General features: G+C 40.2%; 1 protein-coding gene across 1 annotated transcript in view; it reads left to right on the top strand.

Moving 5' to 3' along the window:
* The first annotated feature begins 7,903 nt into the window (after nucleotides 1-7,903).
* SMCO2 (single-pass membrane protein with coiled-coil domains 2) overlaps nucleotides 7,904-16,854 on the top strand; it is a 31,192-nt gene continuing 22,241 nt past the window's right edge. The window contains exons 1-3 of the mRNA XM_039240829.1: nucleotides 7,904-8,255; nucleotides 12,321-12,458; nucleotides 14,572-14,689. Of these exons, the coding sequence (XP_039096760.1) occupies nucleotides 12,331-12,458; nucleotides 14,572-14,689 (246 nt within the window). The 5' untranslated portion in view covers nucleotides 7,904-8,255; nucleotides 12,321-12,330. The remainder of the gene's footprint in view (nucleotides 8,256-12,320; nucleotides 12,459-14,571; nucleotides 14,690-16,854) is intronic.

Below are 16,854 nucleotides of genomic sequence, written 5' to 3'. Positions count from 1 at the left end.
GGGAGGGGCAGAGAGAGAGAGGGAGAGAAAGAGAATCCCAAGCAAGCTCTGTGCTGTCAGCATAGAGCCCCATGTGGGGCTCAATCTCAGGAACTATAAGATCATGACCTGAGTCAAAACCAAAACTTGGAAGCTTAATGACTCAGCCACCCAGGATCCCCATTGTATTTTTTTTATCCTTTCTCTTTTAATATGTTATAACACATTGATTGATTTGCAAATGTTGAACTACATTTGCATTCCTGGTATGAATTCCACTGATCATGGTGAATGCTTTTTAAAAACATATCACTGAACTCAGTTTGCTAATATTTTGTTGAGAATTTTTGCATCTATGTTCATCAGAGAAATTGGCCTATAGTTCTCTCTTTCTCTCTCTCTTTTGTAGCGTTTTCATCTGTTTTTGTTATCAGGATAATGCTGGCTCCATAGACTGAATTTGGAAGCTTTCCTGCCTTTTCTATGTTTATAATAGTTTGAGAAGAATTAGTATTATCTCTTCATTAAATGTTTGGTATAATTCACCTGTGAAGCCATCTGGTCCTGGACTTTTGTTTCTTGGGAATTTTCTGATCTGATTCAATTTTATTGCTAATAATAGGTCTGTTCAAATTTTCTATTTCTTCCTGATTCCATTTGGGAAGCTTATATGTTTCTAGGAATTTTTCCATTTCTTCTAGTTTGTCCAAGTTTGTTGACATATAATTTTTCTTAATATTCTCTTGAACAATAGGGAGAATGGATGGCTAAAATTCTTTATAGAAATTGATGGTATGAGGGGCGCCTGGGTGGCTTAGTCGGTTAAGCGTCCGACTTTCGCTTGGGTCATGATCTCGCGGTTGGTGGGTTCCAGCCCCGCGTCGGGCTCTGTGCTGACTGCCAGCTCAGAGCCTGCAGCCTGTTTCAGAGTCTGTGATTCCCTCTCTCTCTAGCCCTCCCCTGCTCACGCTGTCTCTCTCTCTCTCTCTCCTAGAAATAAATAAAAGCATTTAAAAAATTTTTTAAAAAAAGAACTTGATGGTATGAAATATCACACAATGATTCAAAAGAATGCGGAAGATGGATGAGCTTGACTTAGAAGGTCTTGAGACATATTGAAAAAGAAAAGCATGTGTGGAACATAATATGCAGTATGAACACAGTAATAGTATATAAAAAGCATTTGAATATGTAATGTAATTGTAATGAAACTATGTGTGAGTACGTCAGTATTGGGGAAGAACATACATCAAAATATGAAGTCTCTGAAGAGAGAAGTAGGAATACAAGGTAAGTAAAGGTTTTCTCATTTTTTAGTCTGTATGTCTTTGTAATGTTTTAATTCTTATAATAATAAACCTTTTTTATTGTATGATTTTTAACAATATCCTTTTAAAATATAAAATAAAGAAATTGAAGTCAGTTGTTTTACTTTTGTCTTTTGGGTTTTTTTGTTTTGTTTTGTTTTGTTTTGTTTGGAGGGGGGTTGCCCTAGCAGAAGAATCCTTTCCTCCCCAAACTTTTAAGTAAAATTCCAACATGTATGAAACCTAAAATCAATGCAGGTCTAATTACAAACCAGCCTCACGTATATCATATAAGCTCCACACTTGATTTCATACCCTGCTGTCACTGTTTTGAAATTCTTATTAATTTTTCATAAGGGGCCCCATTTTTTCACTTTACACCACACCCCATGAATTATGTAGACAGTCATAACTGTAGATTAAACTCTCTCTAAGTTCCAAGAGTGCTTTGGGGAACTTTCAAAGTATCAGAACCACAGACTAGCCAACTGGGGAGTAGAGCCTTGGATGTCAGCCTCCTAAGGGTGTTCTAAGAAAATCTGAACATCCAGGTCCTGAAGTCAAGCTTTAAAGGACTGAGATTTAGATATATATAAATATATATATATGGGCTCAAGTCTTTGCAGTGAAAGGTATATCAGTGCAGGACACATTGGTAACTCTCACTGCACAGTATTTGTTTCCAAATGCCTTCCTGATTTCTGTAGAAATTCCCTATGATTATTGGTAAAGCCCAAATCTGCGTATGATACGGTAAGTAAAAACTTTTTAACTACAACTCTTGGTTAAAGCCAAAATGTAATATTTTCATGTTATCTCATCTTGGAGGAGGTAAGATGGTTGATGTTTCAGGTAGAGGAAGACGATAAGAAAATCTACTACATTCTATGGTCTTTTTATTCCATTGGCAGAAAAATTAAATTTCCTTCTTTTATGAGTTACTTTCTTGGTGCTTCCAAAACGATTCCATTTTTCTCATTCTATGTCAGTTGAATTGTTAAGTGAGAGGAGATTTTGTGTGCAGAGAAGATTAATTATATTTCTGTCATGCAAAAGGAAATGAAAGGAGTCTCACAGGGTTTGTCTCGGAAAACCCACACCAGTGCATGGAAACCACTGATTCATTTTCTAACCACTTGCTTAGAAGCCATGTATTCTTTTCTAATAGGCTGCCTGAAATATTGCTGTGTTTCTACAGCATGACTTGAGTCATGCCGTGTCCTTTGAGAGGAATCCTTGCCACGTCCCCAGTGCCGACAGGCTTGTGTGTCTTCCTTCCTTTCTTTCCTCCTTTCTGAAATCTCTTTTCTGCACTGTACAGAAAATCACAAAAATTCCTGCCACTCCAAAATAGACCCTTTTAACTTTTGGGTGAATATCTTGCAAATTATTTCTCTCTGAAAAGATAAAACCAATTGTGGCTATAAATATGTATTGACATAAATGGGTCTTTCATCCTTGCCTTCTTTTCTGTTTCATTGGTTAAAACATCAATTAAATGATATTTGCATGCAATACAGTGAAATTGGTCAGGAAAACTATCTCCTCATCAAATTCTAAGTTCGAACTCCTTATATTGGCATTTAAGCCAGTCCGAATTCCCCAGCATATTTTCTTCCCTCTTCTTCATTTATCTAGATGACATTTGATTCTGTCACACTTATTATGTAGACCTCTTCTCTTTTTATTATTATTTTTTTTAATGTTTTATTTATTTCTAGGAGAGAGAGAAAGACAGCGTGAGCAGGGAAGGGTCAGAGAGAGAGGGAGTCACAGACTCTGAAACAGGCTCCAGGCTCTGAGCTGGCAGTCAGCACAGAGCCCGACGCGGGGCTCGAACCCACGAACCGCGAGATCATGACCTAAGCGAAAGTCGGACGCCTAACCGACTAAGCCACCCAGGGGCCCCTATGTAGACCTCTTTAAAAGTGTTAGAAGTGCCCCTTGGTAGACATCCTTCCAACAATCTCTTTCTCTGCAATGCTGCAGCAACCCTATAAATGTCACTCGGCTCTGGCCATTCATCATAGATTGACTGTTACTGTTACTTATCTTTTTCTAAGCCGAAGGTAAAGACTATCTTGGACACCCTTTCATCCCCGCCTTATTTAGCACAGTGCCCTAGATTCAATAAGTAGCTGATGAATATTTGATAATAGAGATGAGGATCCCGTTACCACCACATAAGGGGACTTCACACTTATGTTTTATTCCTAAATATCTGGGAAGCTGTAGGCACTACTTTCCCTAATCTTTCTCATTATACGTGTTGCCTGATGCCTTCCTTTAGCTCCAAATCTGACATCACTCTTGTTTAGGGTCTAATAAGAGACTTTTGGCTTCTAAGACCTTTCTTTCATATCACAGGACAAAGTATAATTTTCCTCCCCGTCTCTCTTCCACCCTTTCTCTCTTTCTTTCAACTTTTTCTTTCTTGAAAAGAGTGACAATCATTTTACTAAAGAGATGGAAGCCAGGGGCTTCCCAGATGTAGAATGAATAATGTTTTCCTTATCTTGGTGGTCAAGACATTCGCCACCTGAGGTTTTGCATATTTTATTCCCCCAAGCTGTCACTTCTCTTTAGTGCCTACTGTTTTCCAGGGGGTGTACTGAATGCTATATACACAGTTATTCTGCTTCCTACTCACAATAAGCCTGCGAGGTAGACATTCCCCTGTTTTTTTTTCATGAGAAAAGGGAAGCTCAGAGACACTGAGTAACTTGCAGATATCTCTCTGTCTTGGCAAAGTTTAAAAAGGAGCACATTCAAAGAAGATTATCTGACCTAACTCCTGGCTTCATAACAATGTTAGAGAGTGAATTAAAATATTACAAAACCCTCCATAGAAGGGTGCTCAGAAAAAGGTTCTGATTCCCTTTGAGAACATAAATAAACACATATTCACTCCTTTCTATGTTTAATTCCTGAAATCTCTGGGTCTTCAATGAGGCCTTTTGCCAATACATTCAAGACATAGGCTTTTCACAGGGACCCAGTGCCCTGCTTGATGTAAGTGCCCAAATCTCAAGACTCGCTGGGCTGTAGGTGGCCTGGTGATGGGCAGAAAGGATAAACAGCGTCCAGAGGGACAGATGCTGGGGGTTAGACCCAGATTCAGGCCTCAGGAGCCGGCTTTCTGAGCTTCTAGAGATTATGACACTGGATGAGAAGTAGTTCAAGAAAGCTGCCCAGTCATGATATCCAAGATGCAACAGTGGGGATGCCCTATGACTGTGGTTGCTAATGCTTACAAGACCTTTGTGGGTACCTGGAAGTTCACTTATTTCACCCATAATCTTTAAAAAGGATTTTCCAAAGTGTAGCCCGAGAAACACAGTACTTTGAACATGGAAAAACCTCTGGGATCAAATAAGTGTGAAACAAAGTTCATTATTTCCACTCCACCTAAGAAATCAGATGATTAAAGACTCTAAAAATAGAAAAATAAACAAAAAAACCCTCAAAAGCAAAACCAACAAACACTTGTAATCAAGAAGCTATATTGAAAACATTTAGGATATGAATATGTTATGAACAATAAAAATGGCACCAATAGTCATTGAAATTTTAAGAAATTTTTGTTAAAAGGAAGGAGAGAGTTAAAGTAGTTCAAACACACAGAGTGCAAGGCTTTTTTGCTACAAGAGGGGAAACATGACAAGCTTTTCACACGGAGACAAGCAAAAGCACACAAAGCAGAGCTTGCTGCCTCAGGTAGATGTCTGTTTCCTCAGAGAAATTGTGAGCTCCTTAGTGGAATGCCAGAGGCGGAACTCAAAAAGAGTTTGAGAAATTGTTAGAGAATTGATAATTAATGGATATAATCCCCAAAAAGGAACAAGAGCCAGAGTCAAGGCAGCCTGAAGAAGAAGAGCAGAAAAATACTTCCTCTGAGATACCACCTCACACCGGTCAACATGGCTAACAGTAACAAGTCAGACAACAACAGACGTTGGCGAGGGTGCAGAGAAAGAGGATCTCTTTTGCACTGCTGGTGGGAATGCAAACTGTGCAGCCACTCTGGAAAACAGTGTGGAGTTTCCTCAAAAAATTAAAACTAGAACTACCCTATGCAGTACTAGGTATTTATCCAAGGGATACAGGGATGCTGTTTCAAAGGGGCACATGCATCCCAGTGTTTATATCAGCGCTATCAACAATAGCCAAAGTATGGAGAGAGCCCAAATGTCCATCAATGGATGAATGGATAAAGAAGATGTGGTACACACACACACACACACAATGGAGTATTACTCGGCAATCAGAAAGAATGAAGTCTTGCTATTTGCAACTACATGGATAGAACTAGAGGGTATTATGCTGAGCGAAATTAGTCAGTCATAGGAAGACAAATATTATATGACTTAACTCATATAAGGACTTTAAGACACAGAACAGATGAACATAAGGGAAGGGAAGCAAAAATAATATATAAACAGGGAGGGGGCAAAACATAAGAGACTCTTAAATATGGAGAACTACAGAGGGTTACTAGAGGCAGGGGGATGGGCTAAACGGGTAAGGAGCATTAAGGAATCTACTCCTGAAATCATTGTTGCACTGTATGCTAACTTGGATGTAAATTAATAAAATAAAATAAAGTATTTCCTCTGAGCTAGAAAGGGAGTGGGAGAGGATAAGGAAAACATGGATATTCTGGAGAGGAAGCTACACAAAGGAGCTGTCTGGCAGTGGAGAGAACTCCCATCAGGTGGCCTCCATCAGTGCAACAGTGCAGGAGGCTGGGTCACTGCTCACAGAGGGACCTGGCTGCATTTTGGGAACAGGGCAGAGAGGGAAAGGAACCAAGCAAGACAGAAAACAGCTGTTGGCCTCATATGTTTGGGATGCAATAAGAGATGTGTAAAGTTTTGCTGAGTAACAGTGAAAAATTTTCACATTCACCCAACGTGAAAAATAGTCATACATAGTGGTCCTGAAGAACATGGCCCCTGGGAGCCAGATTAACCAAGTTTGGGTTTGAATCCTGGATCCCCCCTTTTTGAAAGGTGGTAAGAATTAAATTAGGTCATATATGTAAAATGCTTAGAAGAGTGCCTGGCACATTAGTAAGTACTCATTAAGTACTAGCTGTTATCGTTGTTGTTATTAAATTGTGAAGGAACCACTCATAAGAATCTTGTGATTTTCTCTCTCTTTTTTTCGTGTGATTTTTTTCTTAAAGAAGTATAGGATTACTTGGGAAAGCCACAGGCATGAACGTAGTCTTGAAATGAGGCAGGAACCCAAGGCTGAAGATTGGCCCAGCAGGTACTATGGGATGTCACAAGATGGTGGAGTCTGGGTTTCTTTTATTTATTTTATATTTTTAATTTTTTAAATGTTTATTTAGTTTTGAGAGAGAGAGAGAGAGAGTTGGGGAGGGGCAGAGAGAGGAGGAGACACAGAACTCAAAGCAGGCTCCAGGCTCTGAGCCGTCACCACAAAGCCTGAGGTGGAGCTCCAATTTGTGAGCCACAAGATCATGACCTGAGTTGAAGTTGGATGCTTAATCGACTGAACCACCCAGGCGTCCCTGGAGTCTGGGTTTCTAAGTAGGTAGAGAGCATAGGGAAGTCCAGGAGAAAGGTGGGACATCTACCTTGAGCTTTTAGATAAAGAAATTACTGAGGGTGATGACAAGACCTAAAATACTGACACAGAAAACATGGCTACCATATATGCATTTATTACATTTCTTTGACGAATATTTTTTGAGTGCCTAGTGCCAGGCACTCCTAGGGCTGGGGTACAGTCGTCGATAAAGCACACAGACATACTGTTTTCATGGAGCCTACGTTCTAGCCATAGGACTAACAGTCATCCAGCAATACTCTAAACTCCTTCCTCAAATTATTGCCTTAATCATCTTGACAAACCAATTAGGCAGGTATTATCCAACAGTTTTTTTAAGACAAATAAATTAAATTCTGCCACAAACCGAAGAGTTAATACATGGCAAAGCCAGGTTTGAAACACTGATCTGATTCTAAAGTTCATGCATCTCCATGCTGCTGAATAATCTTGGTGGTTGTAGAGGAAAGTTTTAAGAGTTGGAGGCCTAGGAACCCTGAAGTCAGCGTGTTAGGCCCTTCCCATGGGTGTTGAGTTCCTCAAGAATGATGGGAGAAGATGAGGTAGCAAGGGAAATGTACATTTGGCACTGAAGTCTTAGAAGAAGTGAAAGTAGGTTGTAGAGAATGGTAAGAGGAAGTATGAATTTCAAAGGCAAAGAGGTGATGGAGCCATAAAGTAGGAGTAGCCCTGGTTTGCAAGCTCAACTGCTTCCTCATTCCTGCTAAGTGGGGAGAAAATAGGAGAGGTCACGTGCTCTAGTGTAGACGATCTTAGTTAACTGTCTTGTTCAGACAAGGAAGTCAAAGGAGCAGGTGTGGCAGAAGCATCGGAGGTTGGAAGGGCATCCCAGAGTATGGTGCCTATAGACAGATGGACAGAGGGCTGGAGTTAGTTTCCAAGAGTTAGCAAAAACAAGGAAGTGGGAGATAAAGTGGAGAGGTAAGTTAAAAGAAAGCAGGAGAGCTCTGTAAACCTGGAACCTTGTGAGAGGGGGTTGAAAAGTTGCATGTGCCACATTCCACGTGGAATGTCGGAGAGGACAAGTCCAACGGCAAACTCACCTGCCTACGTGTGTGCTGCTCATGAATGGCTTCTTCCAGGGGGAGAGGCAGATCTGGCATCACCAGAACTTTTCAGGGAAACCTAACTGTCCCCAGTCTACCCCACTGAATTGGGAGGGTTTTTGTGATTACCAAATTGAGAAGAACAGGACATCAGCAGGCCTGTCCTACCTCACAGCTGTACCATCTCATCATAACCTTGCCAGAAGCCTTGACACCAAATCCTTGATTATCGGAACCATGCTTTAAAATCCCAAGTTGTCTGGCTAACAGCTACTGAAGAGGGTAATTCTGAGTGGTCAGGCCTGGAGAAAATCTTCCACAAAATGTAAGTTAGAGATCTCATCAGCTGTCTTTTTAAATAGTTGGTCTGTTCCTTTTGATTAACATTTCTCCAAATTTATAATTTTAAAGGTTTTAATGAGGCTGGGGGAAGGAGGAGGGAGCCATTCCCGTTGTACCAAACAGTCCTAGAGGCCAAAGGTGTAAATACATAGGAATGAAGAGATGGGGTGTAGGGAGGAGAGGGATTCTCATTTCAAAGGTCTAGAGTGTGAATACTTCCAATCTTTCATATGTATATATAAATCACCTGGGATCTTGTGAAAATGCAGCTGCTGATTCAGGGACTCTAGGATAGGACCTGAGATTCTGCATGTTTAGCAAGCTCCCAGGTGGTGCTGATACTGCAGGTGTGTGGACCACACTTTGAATAGAACCTACACTACCTAAGTAGTCAAGGGTTAGCTTCAGGGGTGCCCGGCTGGCTTGGTCGGTAGCATAATGTGACTCTTCGTCTGGAGGTCTTGAGTCCAAGACCCACACTAGGTATAGAGATTACTAAAAAAAACCCAAAAAACAAAAAATGTTAGCTGCAAAAGATAGCTTGTTTTCGAGATGCGAAGGTTATTAAGTAACCCATTAAAACATTTTGGGCAGGGGTGCCTGGGTGGCTCAGTCGGTTAAGCAGACGACTTCAGCTCAGGTCATGATCTCACGATCATGTGGGTTTGAGCCCCATGTCAGGCTCTGTGCTGATGGCTCAGAGCCTGGAGCCTGCTTTGGATTCTGTGTGTGTCTCTCTCTCTGACCCTCCCCTGCTCACACTGTGTGTGTCTCTCTCTCAAAACTAAATAAACATTAAAAAAAATAAAGAGAAACATTTTGGCCATCACATGTATACATAGCAGTAGGATAATTGCCACCCTCATAGCCAGAACTTGAAGGTGTAAATCCTGATTCTACCATTTTCTAGAAATAAAATTTGGGCAAATCATGGACCATTGCTGAGTCTCAGTTTCTGCATCGAAAAAATAGAGGCAATATGATCTGCCTGGGTTGCCTGACCATACAGGGTGGATATGAGAATTGAATGAAACAACTTGGTGAAAGTTCTTTATAAACTAAAGGTGCTGCACATGTGTAAACATTGTTATTATCATTATCATTATTATTGTTATTATTTTGAAGCTAAAGAAACCTTACTAATAACTCCCACTTCTGCTGTTTTTATTTTAATAGATAACGTTGCCAAGTATTTGCACCTATCTGACACTGTGTTAAGTACAATAAGAATCATTTGATTTACTCCTCACGCCTGTAGCAACATTAGTGATAATAATGTTCACCTGATTCTACAGATGAGACGAGTAAGACCTAGAACACTGAACTTATGCTAAGGGCAGATGCTGTGATATGAGCTCAGCCTGACTCTCCAAAGCTCAAACTCTTATTCTCTGTATCCAGTTGATTCATTGTGGCAAACACCCATCAGCATAGAAAAAGGTGATGGTCTAGAACAGGCATTGGCAAACTTCTTCTGTAGAGAGCAGGATCCCAAATATTTTAGGCTTTGCATGCCAGGTAGTAAATATTTAGGCTTTGTACCAAATTTACATCGCTCTTGTAACCATTTGACTCGGTCATTGCAGTATAAAACAGTCATGGACAATATGTAAAGGAATGGGTGTGTTTGTGTTCCAATAAAATACTATTTACAGAAACAGGGAGCAGGATGGATTTGGCCTGCAGGCTAAAGTTTGCTGATTCCTGGGCTAGAAAATCTGAGTTGTTCAATATGGTAGCCACTAGCCACATATGGCTAAATGAATTTAAATTTAGGTTAAATTAAAGTTTCAATTCCTCAGTTGCACTAGCACATCTCAAGTGCTCAGCAGACACAGATGGCTGGTACCTTCTGTATCGAACAGTGTAGAGAAGATTTCCAACATCACAGAACATTTTACTGGGGAGTGCTGATCTAGACCATCTTTTGGGGTACAGGAGAAATCCTTTATAAGTAGCTGTGAGGACATGGAAATTCTGAGTCCTAACTTTACTAGTTAACCAGCTGTATGACTCTAAGTAAATCATACCATCTCCCGGAGCTTAGGACACGTAAAACAGGAATAATACCTTCCTCACTGTGTTGTTGTAGGAACTGAATAAGATAATATGTGAAAAGCATTGTATTCTAATTAGGTGCTGCACAAACATAAGCCATCATTAGGGTTCTGTTATTTGAAATAAGAGAAAATGTATGGATGCAGAATTTGTGTCGGTACTTGAATTGGGAGAAACAGATTTTCTTTTGAATCACCTAATGGAAACTAGTAGGATGTCAAAGAATTACCAGGTCAGGAAATATTATTTGCACAGTATTCCAATTTTTGGACAGGAAAGAGACATGAAACCAGGCAGATTTCATGGCCATTCATGTTTCAAAGCTAGGAACTGCCTTAGTAATGCTTAGCACCTTCAGGAAACAGATGAAACTGTTCAGATAGGATCTGTGATGAAACTGGGCAGGTCACAGTGTCCCTCCTTAAAGAGATCAAAGTTTCAGTCCTTTTTGTCATGCTCAAAGTTAGGAAGAATGGAGCTATCTCACATCAAAGGTTCTAGTCTTTCCATTTGCTTCTCCTTCACAGGGGTCCCCTCTGTACCACATCCACTGTGGATCCCCCCGACTGGTCGAGGACAAAGCTTGGTTTCGCCACAGAGTGATGGACCAGGCTGTTGGCTGCCCAGATGGGGTTCCAAAATCTCTGTGGTTCCCAAAGCCTCTCTCCTCCTACCATTTTTTTCCTTTTCTCTTTAATATTTATTCATTTTTTGAGGGAGGGGGAGCAAGTGGGAGAAGTGCAGAGAGAGAGAAAGAGAAAGAAAATCCAAAGCAGGCTCCACACTGTCAACACAGAGCCCCAAAAGGGGCTCAATCTCAAGAACAGAAAGATCATGACCTGAGCTGAACCAAGAGTCAGATGATCAGTGCTCAGTTGAGCCACCCAGGCACCCCTTCTCCTACCATTCCTAATCCCGGCCATAATTCACCCTTCTGGGAAAATCTCTGCTATCCTTTGCCTGTCTTTCAGGGATCCTGTCTTTCAGGGTACTAGGGGGCCAGTTTACCCTCCAGAGGAGAAAGTTTCCTCCTTTTGGTGATGGGTACAATCCTTGGGATTTCTGCCAAGAAATGGGAGTTATGTTTCATAGGGATCCTTTCTTACAGCTTTTTCACATGAGCTTTCCTGCCTCACACCTCTCTGCCCCCTTTCTATTTCCTTTTACCTTTCTTTTTCTCACTACCTCAGTATTCTAACACTTAACTCCTCTGCCCTCTGCTAACACTTGCCTATCTGGCTGGAAGGAAACTTCCCTTCTCATACACAGCTGGTGGTGGTGTACATTGGTTCAACCTTTAGGAGAGCAATCGGGGACTATTTTTCTAAATCTTTAAAATGCATATACACCTTGACCCAATCTCTTTACCTCCAAGCAAGTATTGTAGGTAAATAATAGAGATGCGCTGAAAATTAGTAAGCAAGGATATTCCTTACTATAGTATTTATATTAAAAAATTAGAAATGACCTAATTGTCAACAACAGGAAAAGAGTAAAACAACTATCAAATTTAGAAATGGAAATAAATATAACAAAATATTAGCAATAGTTTTGTCTGGATATCTCTGGTCATCTCCAGAGTACCAGTGATTCCTATTTCCTTCTTTCCCCTTTTCCATTTTTTGTGCGTATGCATGATCAGAAAGAGGTTATAAAAATGAAGGTTCCCATTTCTCTAGCCTGGCTCTTTTACATTGCTCTATAATATTCCCATTCAAGGATTTAAAATACACATGTGTGGGCTCAGACAACCCTCATTAACCAGAGACGTCCCAAAGAACAGCCACACACACGGACTTCCCTCTATATATCTGAACAGAGAAACCTAAAAGCTTACATTGGGGTCCCTTCCAAAACGATGGCCAGGTTTGGAAGGAAAGGAGTTAAGATCAAACTCCCTGAAATATGCCTGCTGTCAGTTTAACAGCGCAGGGAATGTAGTCGCCATCCTGCTATGAAAGCCCTCTTGTTGCCGTCATTGTCCCTGCAGTGCTGAAGAAATGGCTCTTATGAAGCTAAGTGACAGGATGTCTCGGCAGATGAAGACAGTTGGAAAGGAACAACAGTTTACTGAGAAAAACAATGGCTTTCTTCAAAATACGGATGTGGCTGAAGGTGCAAGGCAGAAGTAAGTGAGGGCTGAGCTCTCAGGAACAGTCTCTGTCTGGAGATTTCATTGGGACAGTAAGATGCAAACAATGAGAGTTTCAAGTTCAAGGGTGGGGTTGACATTCTTTTCTACAATTCTTCTAATTTTGACCTCATGAATATTTGTTGGGAGACACTAAAAGGGCCTATGGTCATAAACCTAGTGGATATCAGTTGAATAGAAATGGTCAAGGCTTTAATCTCAAGTTACAAAAAATACTTTGTTTTGTGCTTTTATTATCTTCATGTGCCAAATATAGAAACCATTTACAATACTTTCTAGAGTAGAAAAAGCACAAATTATTCAGATAAGTATAGATATGCATTTGTTAATACATGATAAAAATGTGTTCTAATATAAACCAATGGTTAACAACCTTTTTGAAAAGGAAGAAATTTATGACAGTGGAAAACTTTCCAGAATCCTCATGTATTAAAAAACCTATTATGATATCAAAGATGTTTTTAAATGCATTTACAACTCATTAATGACAGTAGTATATACATTTGGAACTCTGAGCAGTATTTATTTATGGAAGCAATATTTGTTCAGTCTATAGAAATGTTTATAGATTCCAGAACCCCTTTCTATGCAGGGTAGGTGTAAAGTACACTGACCTTAGGGTTCAAACCCCCCAGACTGGAAGCTACAGCCATAGACCTCCATCACAATGTATTGTGATTCACTCAGATGTCTATGTGAGTGTGTGCGTACATATACACACACATATGCACTCTAGAAAACAGCAGCAACCCAATAGGAAATGGACAAAGGATATCAATACACTTACCATAGAGCAGGAAATACAAATGGGTTTTATACATATAGGCAAAGATGCTCCACCCTCGCTAATAAAAAAAGATTAAAACTAAAACAAGGTACCAGCTTAAGCACATGGGATTGGCAAAGATGAAAGGCTTTAATAATACATGATTGTAGAAAAAGAGTGAAAAACAGGCACTCTCATCATTTTTGTTGGAAGTATAGATGGATTCAACCTCTTTAAGGCATAGCTTGGTAAAATCTATCAAACTTTAAAATATATGTATCTACTGACCCAGCAATTCAATTTTTAGGGTTATCCAATAGATATATTTGTACATAGACATACACATTGGCACATAGATATATAGGGATATTCACTGCAACACTGTTTGTAGTAGCAATTAACTGGAAATAATCTACATATGCATTAATGAAGAACTGATTAGCAAATTGGTGTAACGTCCCACAATGAAGTACCACGTAACCATTTTAAAATGAGGCAGCTCCTGGGGTTCCTGCGTGGCTCAGTCAGTTCAGAGTCTGACTTTGGCTCAGGTCATGATCTCCTAGTTCATGAGTTCAAGCCCCATGTTGAGCTCTGTGCTCACAGCTCGGAGCCTGGAGCCTGCTTTGGATTATGTGTCTCCCTCTCTCTGCCCCTTCCTCACTAGTACTCTGTCTCCCAAAAGTAAATAAACTTTAAAAAATGTAAAAATAAAATAATAAAATGAGGCAGCTCTGTATGCTAATATGAAATGGATGCCAAGAGGTTGTTAAAAAAGAAATATAAGGTACAGAATAATGTGTCTAACATCTTCTGGTGTATATTTATAAAGGCCTATATATCTATATGAACATAAGTTATTTATGCAAGGAATCTCTGTGGAAGGAGAAAAAAGAAACTAGTAAATGTGGGGCAGACATCGGGCGGCAAGAGATCAAGATGGTATCGCAGGCTTACTCCATTCTGCATGGTCTTTTGAACCACATGACATTTTTCAACTCCCTTTTTTAAAAAGAGTATTTATTATTTGTTTATTTTACACACACATTTGCACACACACGCAGGTACAGAGCTGTAATGGCTTTGGAATTTGCAAGCTCACTGTTGAGTCACTTATCGATTCAGTTGGCAGATACCCATCCAGCCTCTCTATTCCCGTTTTGTGCAGTATGCCATGGTAGACGTGATTCACACAGGGTGACATCGGTACTCCTTGGAGCCAGGAAAGACTCCAGTGTTCTCCCTCTAGAGATGTTTAGGATGGGCCTAAACCATAGACATAAAGCATGATAACAGCATCTGTTTTGATTGTGTGGCTTGCAGCTTGCTAAGGGAATTTACAAAAATGGACCGCAGATTGGACAGATCAGATGATGAGAACAGCATTTCCTCTGAAAAGCCTCGAACTGACTTCCATCATGAGACAGAGACTACAAAATGGGTAAGGGGGAGACGTAAGGGTCACAGTAGGTGGAGAGAGGAACGTCATACCTCCAATCTCAAGGCGGCGAGGAAAGATCTGAGGGTTTTCCCCATAGTAGGTGCAGGGGGTTCAGAACTCGAGACCGGGAGGGAGCGAGGGAGTGTGTTCTCTGAGGGCTGCTCTTACCACGTGAGAGACTTGCTAACCCTTCCACACAAAAATGCAAAACCGTTTGTGCATTCTATGTTACTTTTGTCCTTGGGATTTGTGAAATAACCGTGACATTTTTCACCCTCGAGTAAATTGCCATGTGTAATATCGCCCCCTGCTCGCAGACTGTCTCCCAACAGGAAACAGCAGAGACATCTATTTACTCTTAATTCAGTCTGAACATCTCTCAGTCTTTGAAATTCAGTCACCCAGCTGACATGGAATGGAGGAAATTCCAACAGACGCCCAAGATTGTCCTGGGAAGGGTTTATGTTTTCACTACCATCTAGATCAAAGCAGAGGCATGGCTGAGACAGACCCAGTTTATTATCAATGAGCAAATCTCTCCATAGATCCCCCAAGCCATTGGCCTTTGGTTTCAACCACTGAGAAAAACATAAAAGAAGGCTAGAGTGAGAATGTCCACTCCCAGGCTTATGTACCCCCCACAGGAAGCTCAGGATTCATCTCTTTGTCTACTCTTCCTTTGAATATATTTTGCATTGAGGGCTGGCTAATTCTGTAAATGCATAGAAGGAAAAGTCCCGAAAGAATACTGTAAGCTGGACTTTACCTTCGAGAACTCTTCAGCAAGTAAACATAGAAACAAAGAAATAGAAGGGGATAGAAGGCGTGAGGGATTGGAGTTAGAAGTTGGCAATAGATATAATGAGACAGACAAGAAGTGAAAGGAGAGACAGACAGCAAGCCAGCCAGCCAGATACCTTTTATGGAAAAAAAGAATAATAGGTACTGAATTAGAAGGGGAGACTTATGATGGGGCTTATATTTTTTTATTTAAAAAAATTTTAACGTTTTATTTATTTCTGAGAGAGAGAGACAGCATGAGCAGGGGAGGGTCAGAGAGAGAGGGAGACACAGAATCTGAAACAGTCTCCAGGCTCTGAGCTAGCTGTCAGCACAGAGCTGGATGCGGGGCTTGAACCCACGAATCGTGAGATCACAACGTGAGCCGAAGTCAGATGATGGGGCTTTTAGAATGGCTGAGGATGAGATAAGGAAATCAGGAAATTGAGGTGTGAGGCTCTATGATCTTAGGGAATACATGAATTGAAGGTATTACTTTATAAATAGTATCATCTGATTTTTTTTTTTTTTTTTTTTTTTTTGGAGGGTAGCTTTGTCTTAGGACTCCAGGCAAGGGCTCACTGAATCCTGTCAGTCAGTGAACATCCCTTGTTGACTCAGTATAGAACAAGTATAATTAGAGAATAAAATTATTCACTCTGGACTATTTGGACTATTTGGTAAACTCTTATTCCTTGAAAGGAAACCCAGAAGGTCTTTAATTTTACTTTTTTTTTGAGACCATGAGATTTAAAGGTTCAGAAAAAGGACAGAGTTAACAGAAGGTTTTAGAAAATCAGTTTGCTTAATTAACAAAATAGACTCTAACCAGACTACCAAAATTGCCATATCTACATCAAAGCCCCCCAAGTATTTAGAAACAAATATTTCGCTCTGGTTTCACATCTTCCAATCTGTGGCACTGCTATGTACAGTGCTGACTTCGGATGCCAGGTGAGTGAGCACACTTTCCAATTTCCTGCTTTTGTCTGCATCTCTCACAAGCAGATATGTTTGCCTGCTTCTGAAGCCTATTTATCTATTTATTTATTGTAACCAGAAGTTTGTACCTCTCCATCCCCTTCACCTGCTTTGTTCTTCCCCTCTGGCAACCACCCGTTTTTTCTCTGTATTTATAAGTCTGTTTCCATTTTGTTTTGTTTATTCATTTGTTTTGTTTTTTAGATTTCATATAGAAGTGACATCATATGGTATTTGTCTTTGTCTGACTTATACCACTTAACATAATGCCCTCTAGGTCCATCTATGTTGTCACAAATGGTAAAATCTCATTCTTTTCTTTGGTTAAATAATATTCCATTGTGTGTGTGTGTACATACACACACATATATGAACATATATGTGTACATATTAATGTGTGTATA

Source organism: Hyaena hyaena, unplaced genomic scaffold (assembly GCF_003009895.1).
Source record: "Hyaena hyaena isolate Hyena2069 unplaced genomic scaffold, ASM300989v1 scaffold_182, whole genome shotgun sequence".
In the NCBI taxonomy this organism is placed as follows: domain Eukaryota; kingdom Metazoa; phylum Chordata; class Mammalia; order Carnivora; family Hyaenidae; genus Hyaena; species Hyaena hyaena.
This window is presented reverse-complemented; position numbering and strand designations above follow the sequence as displayed.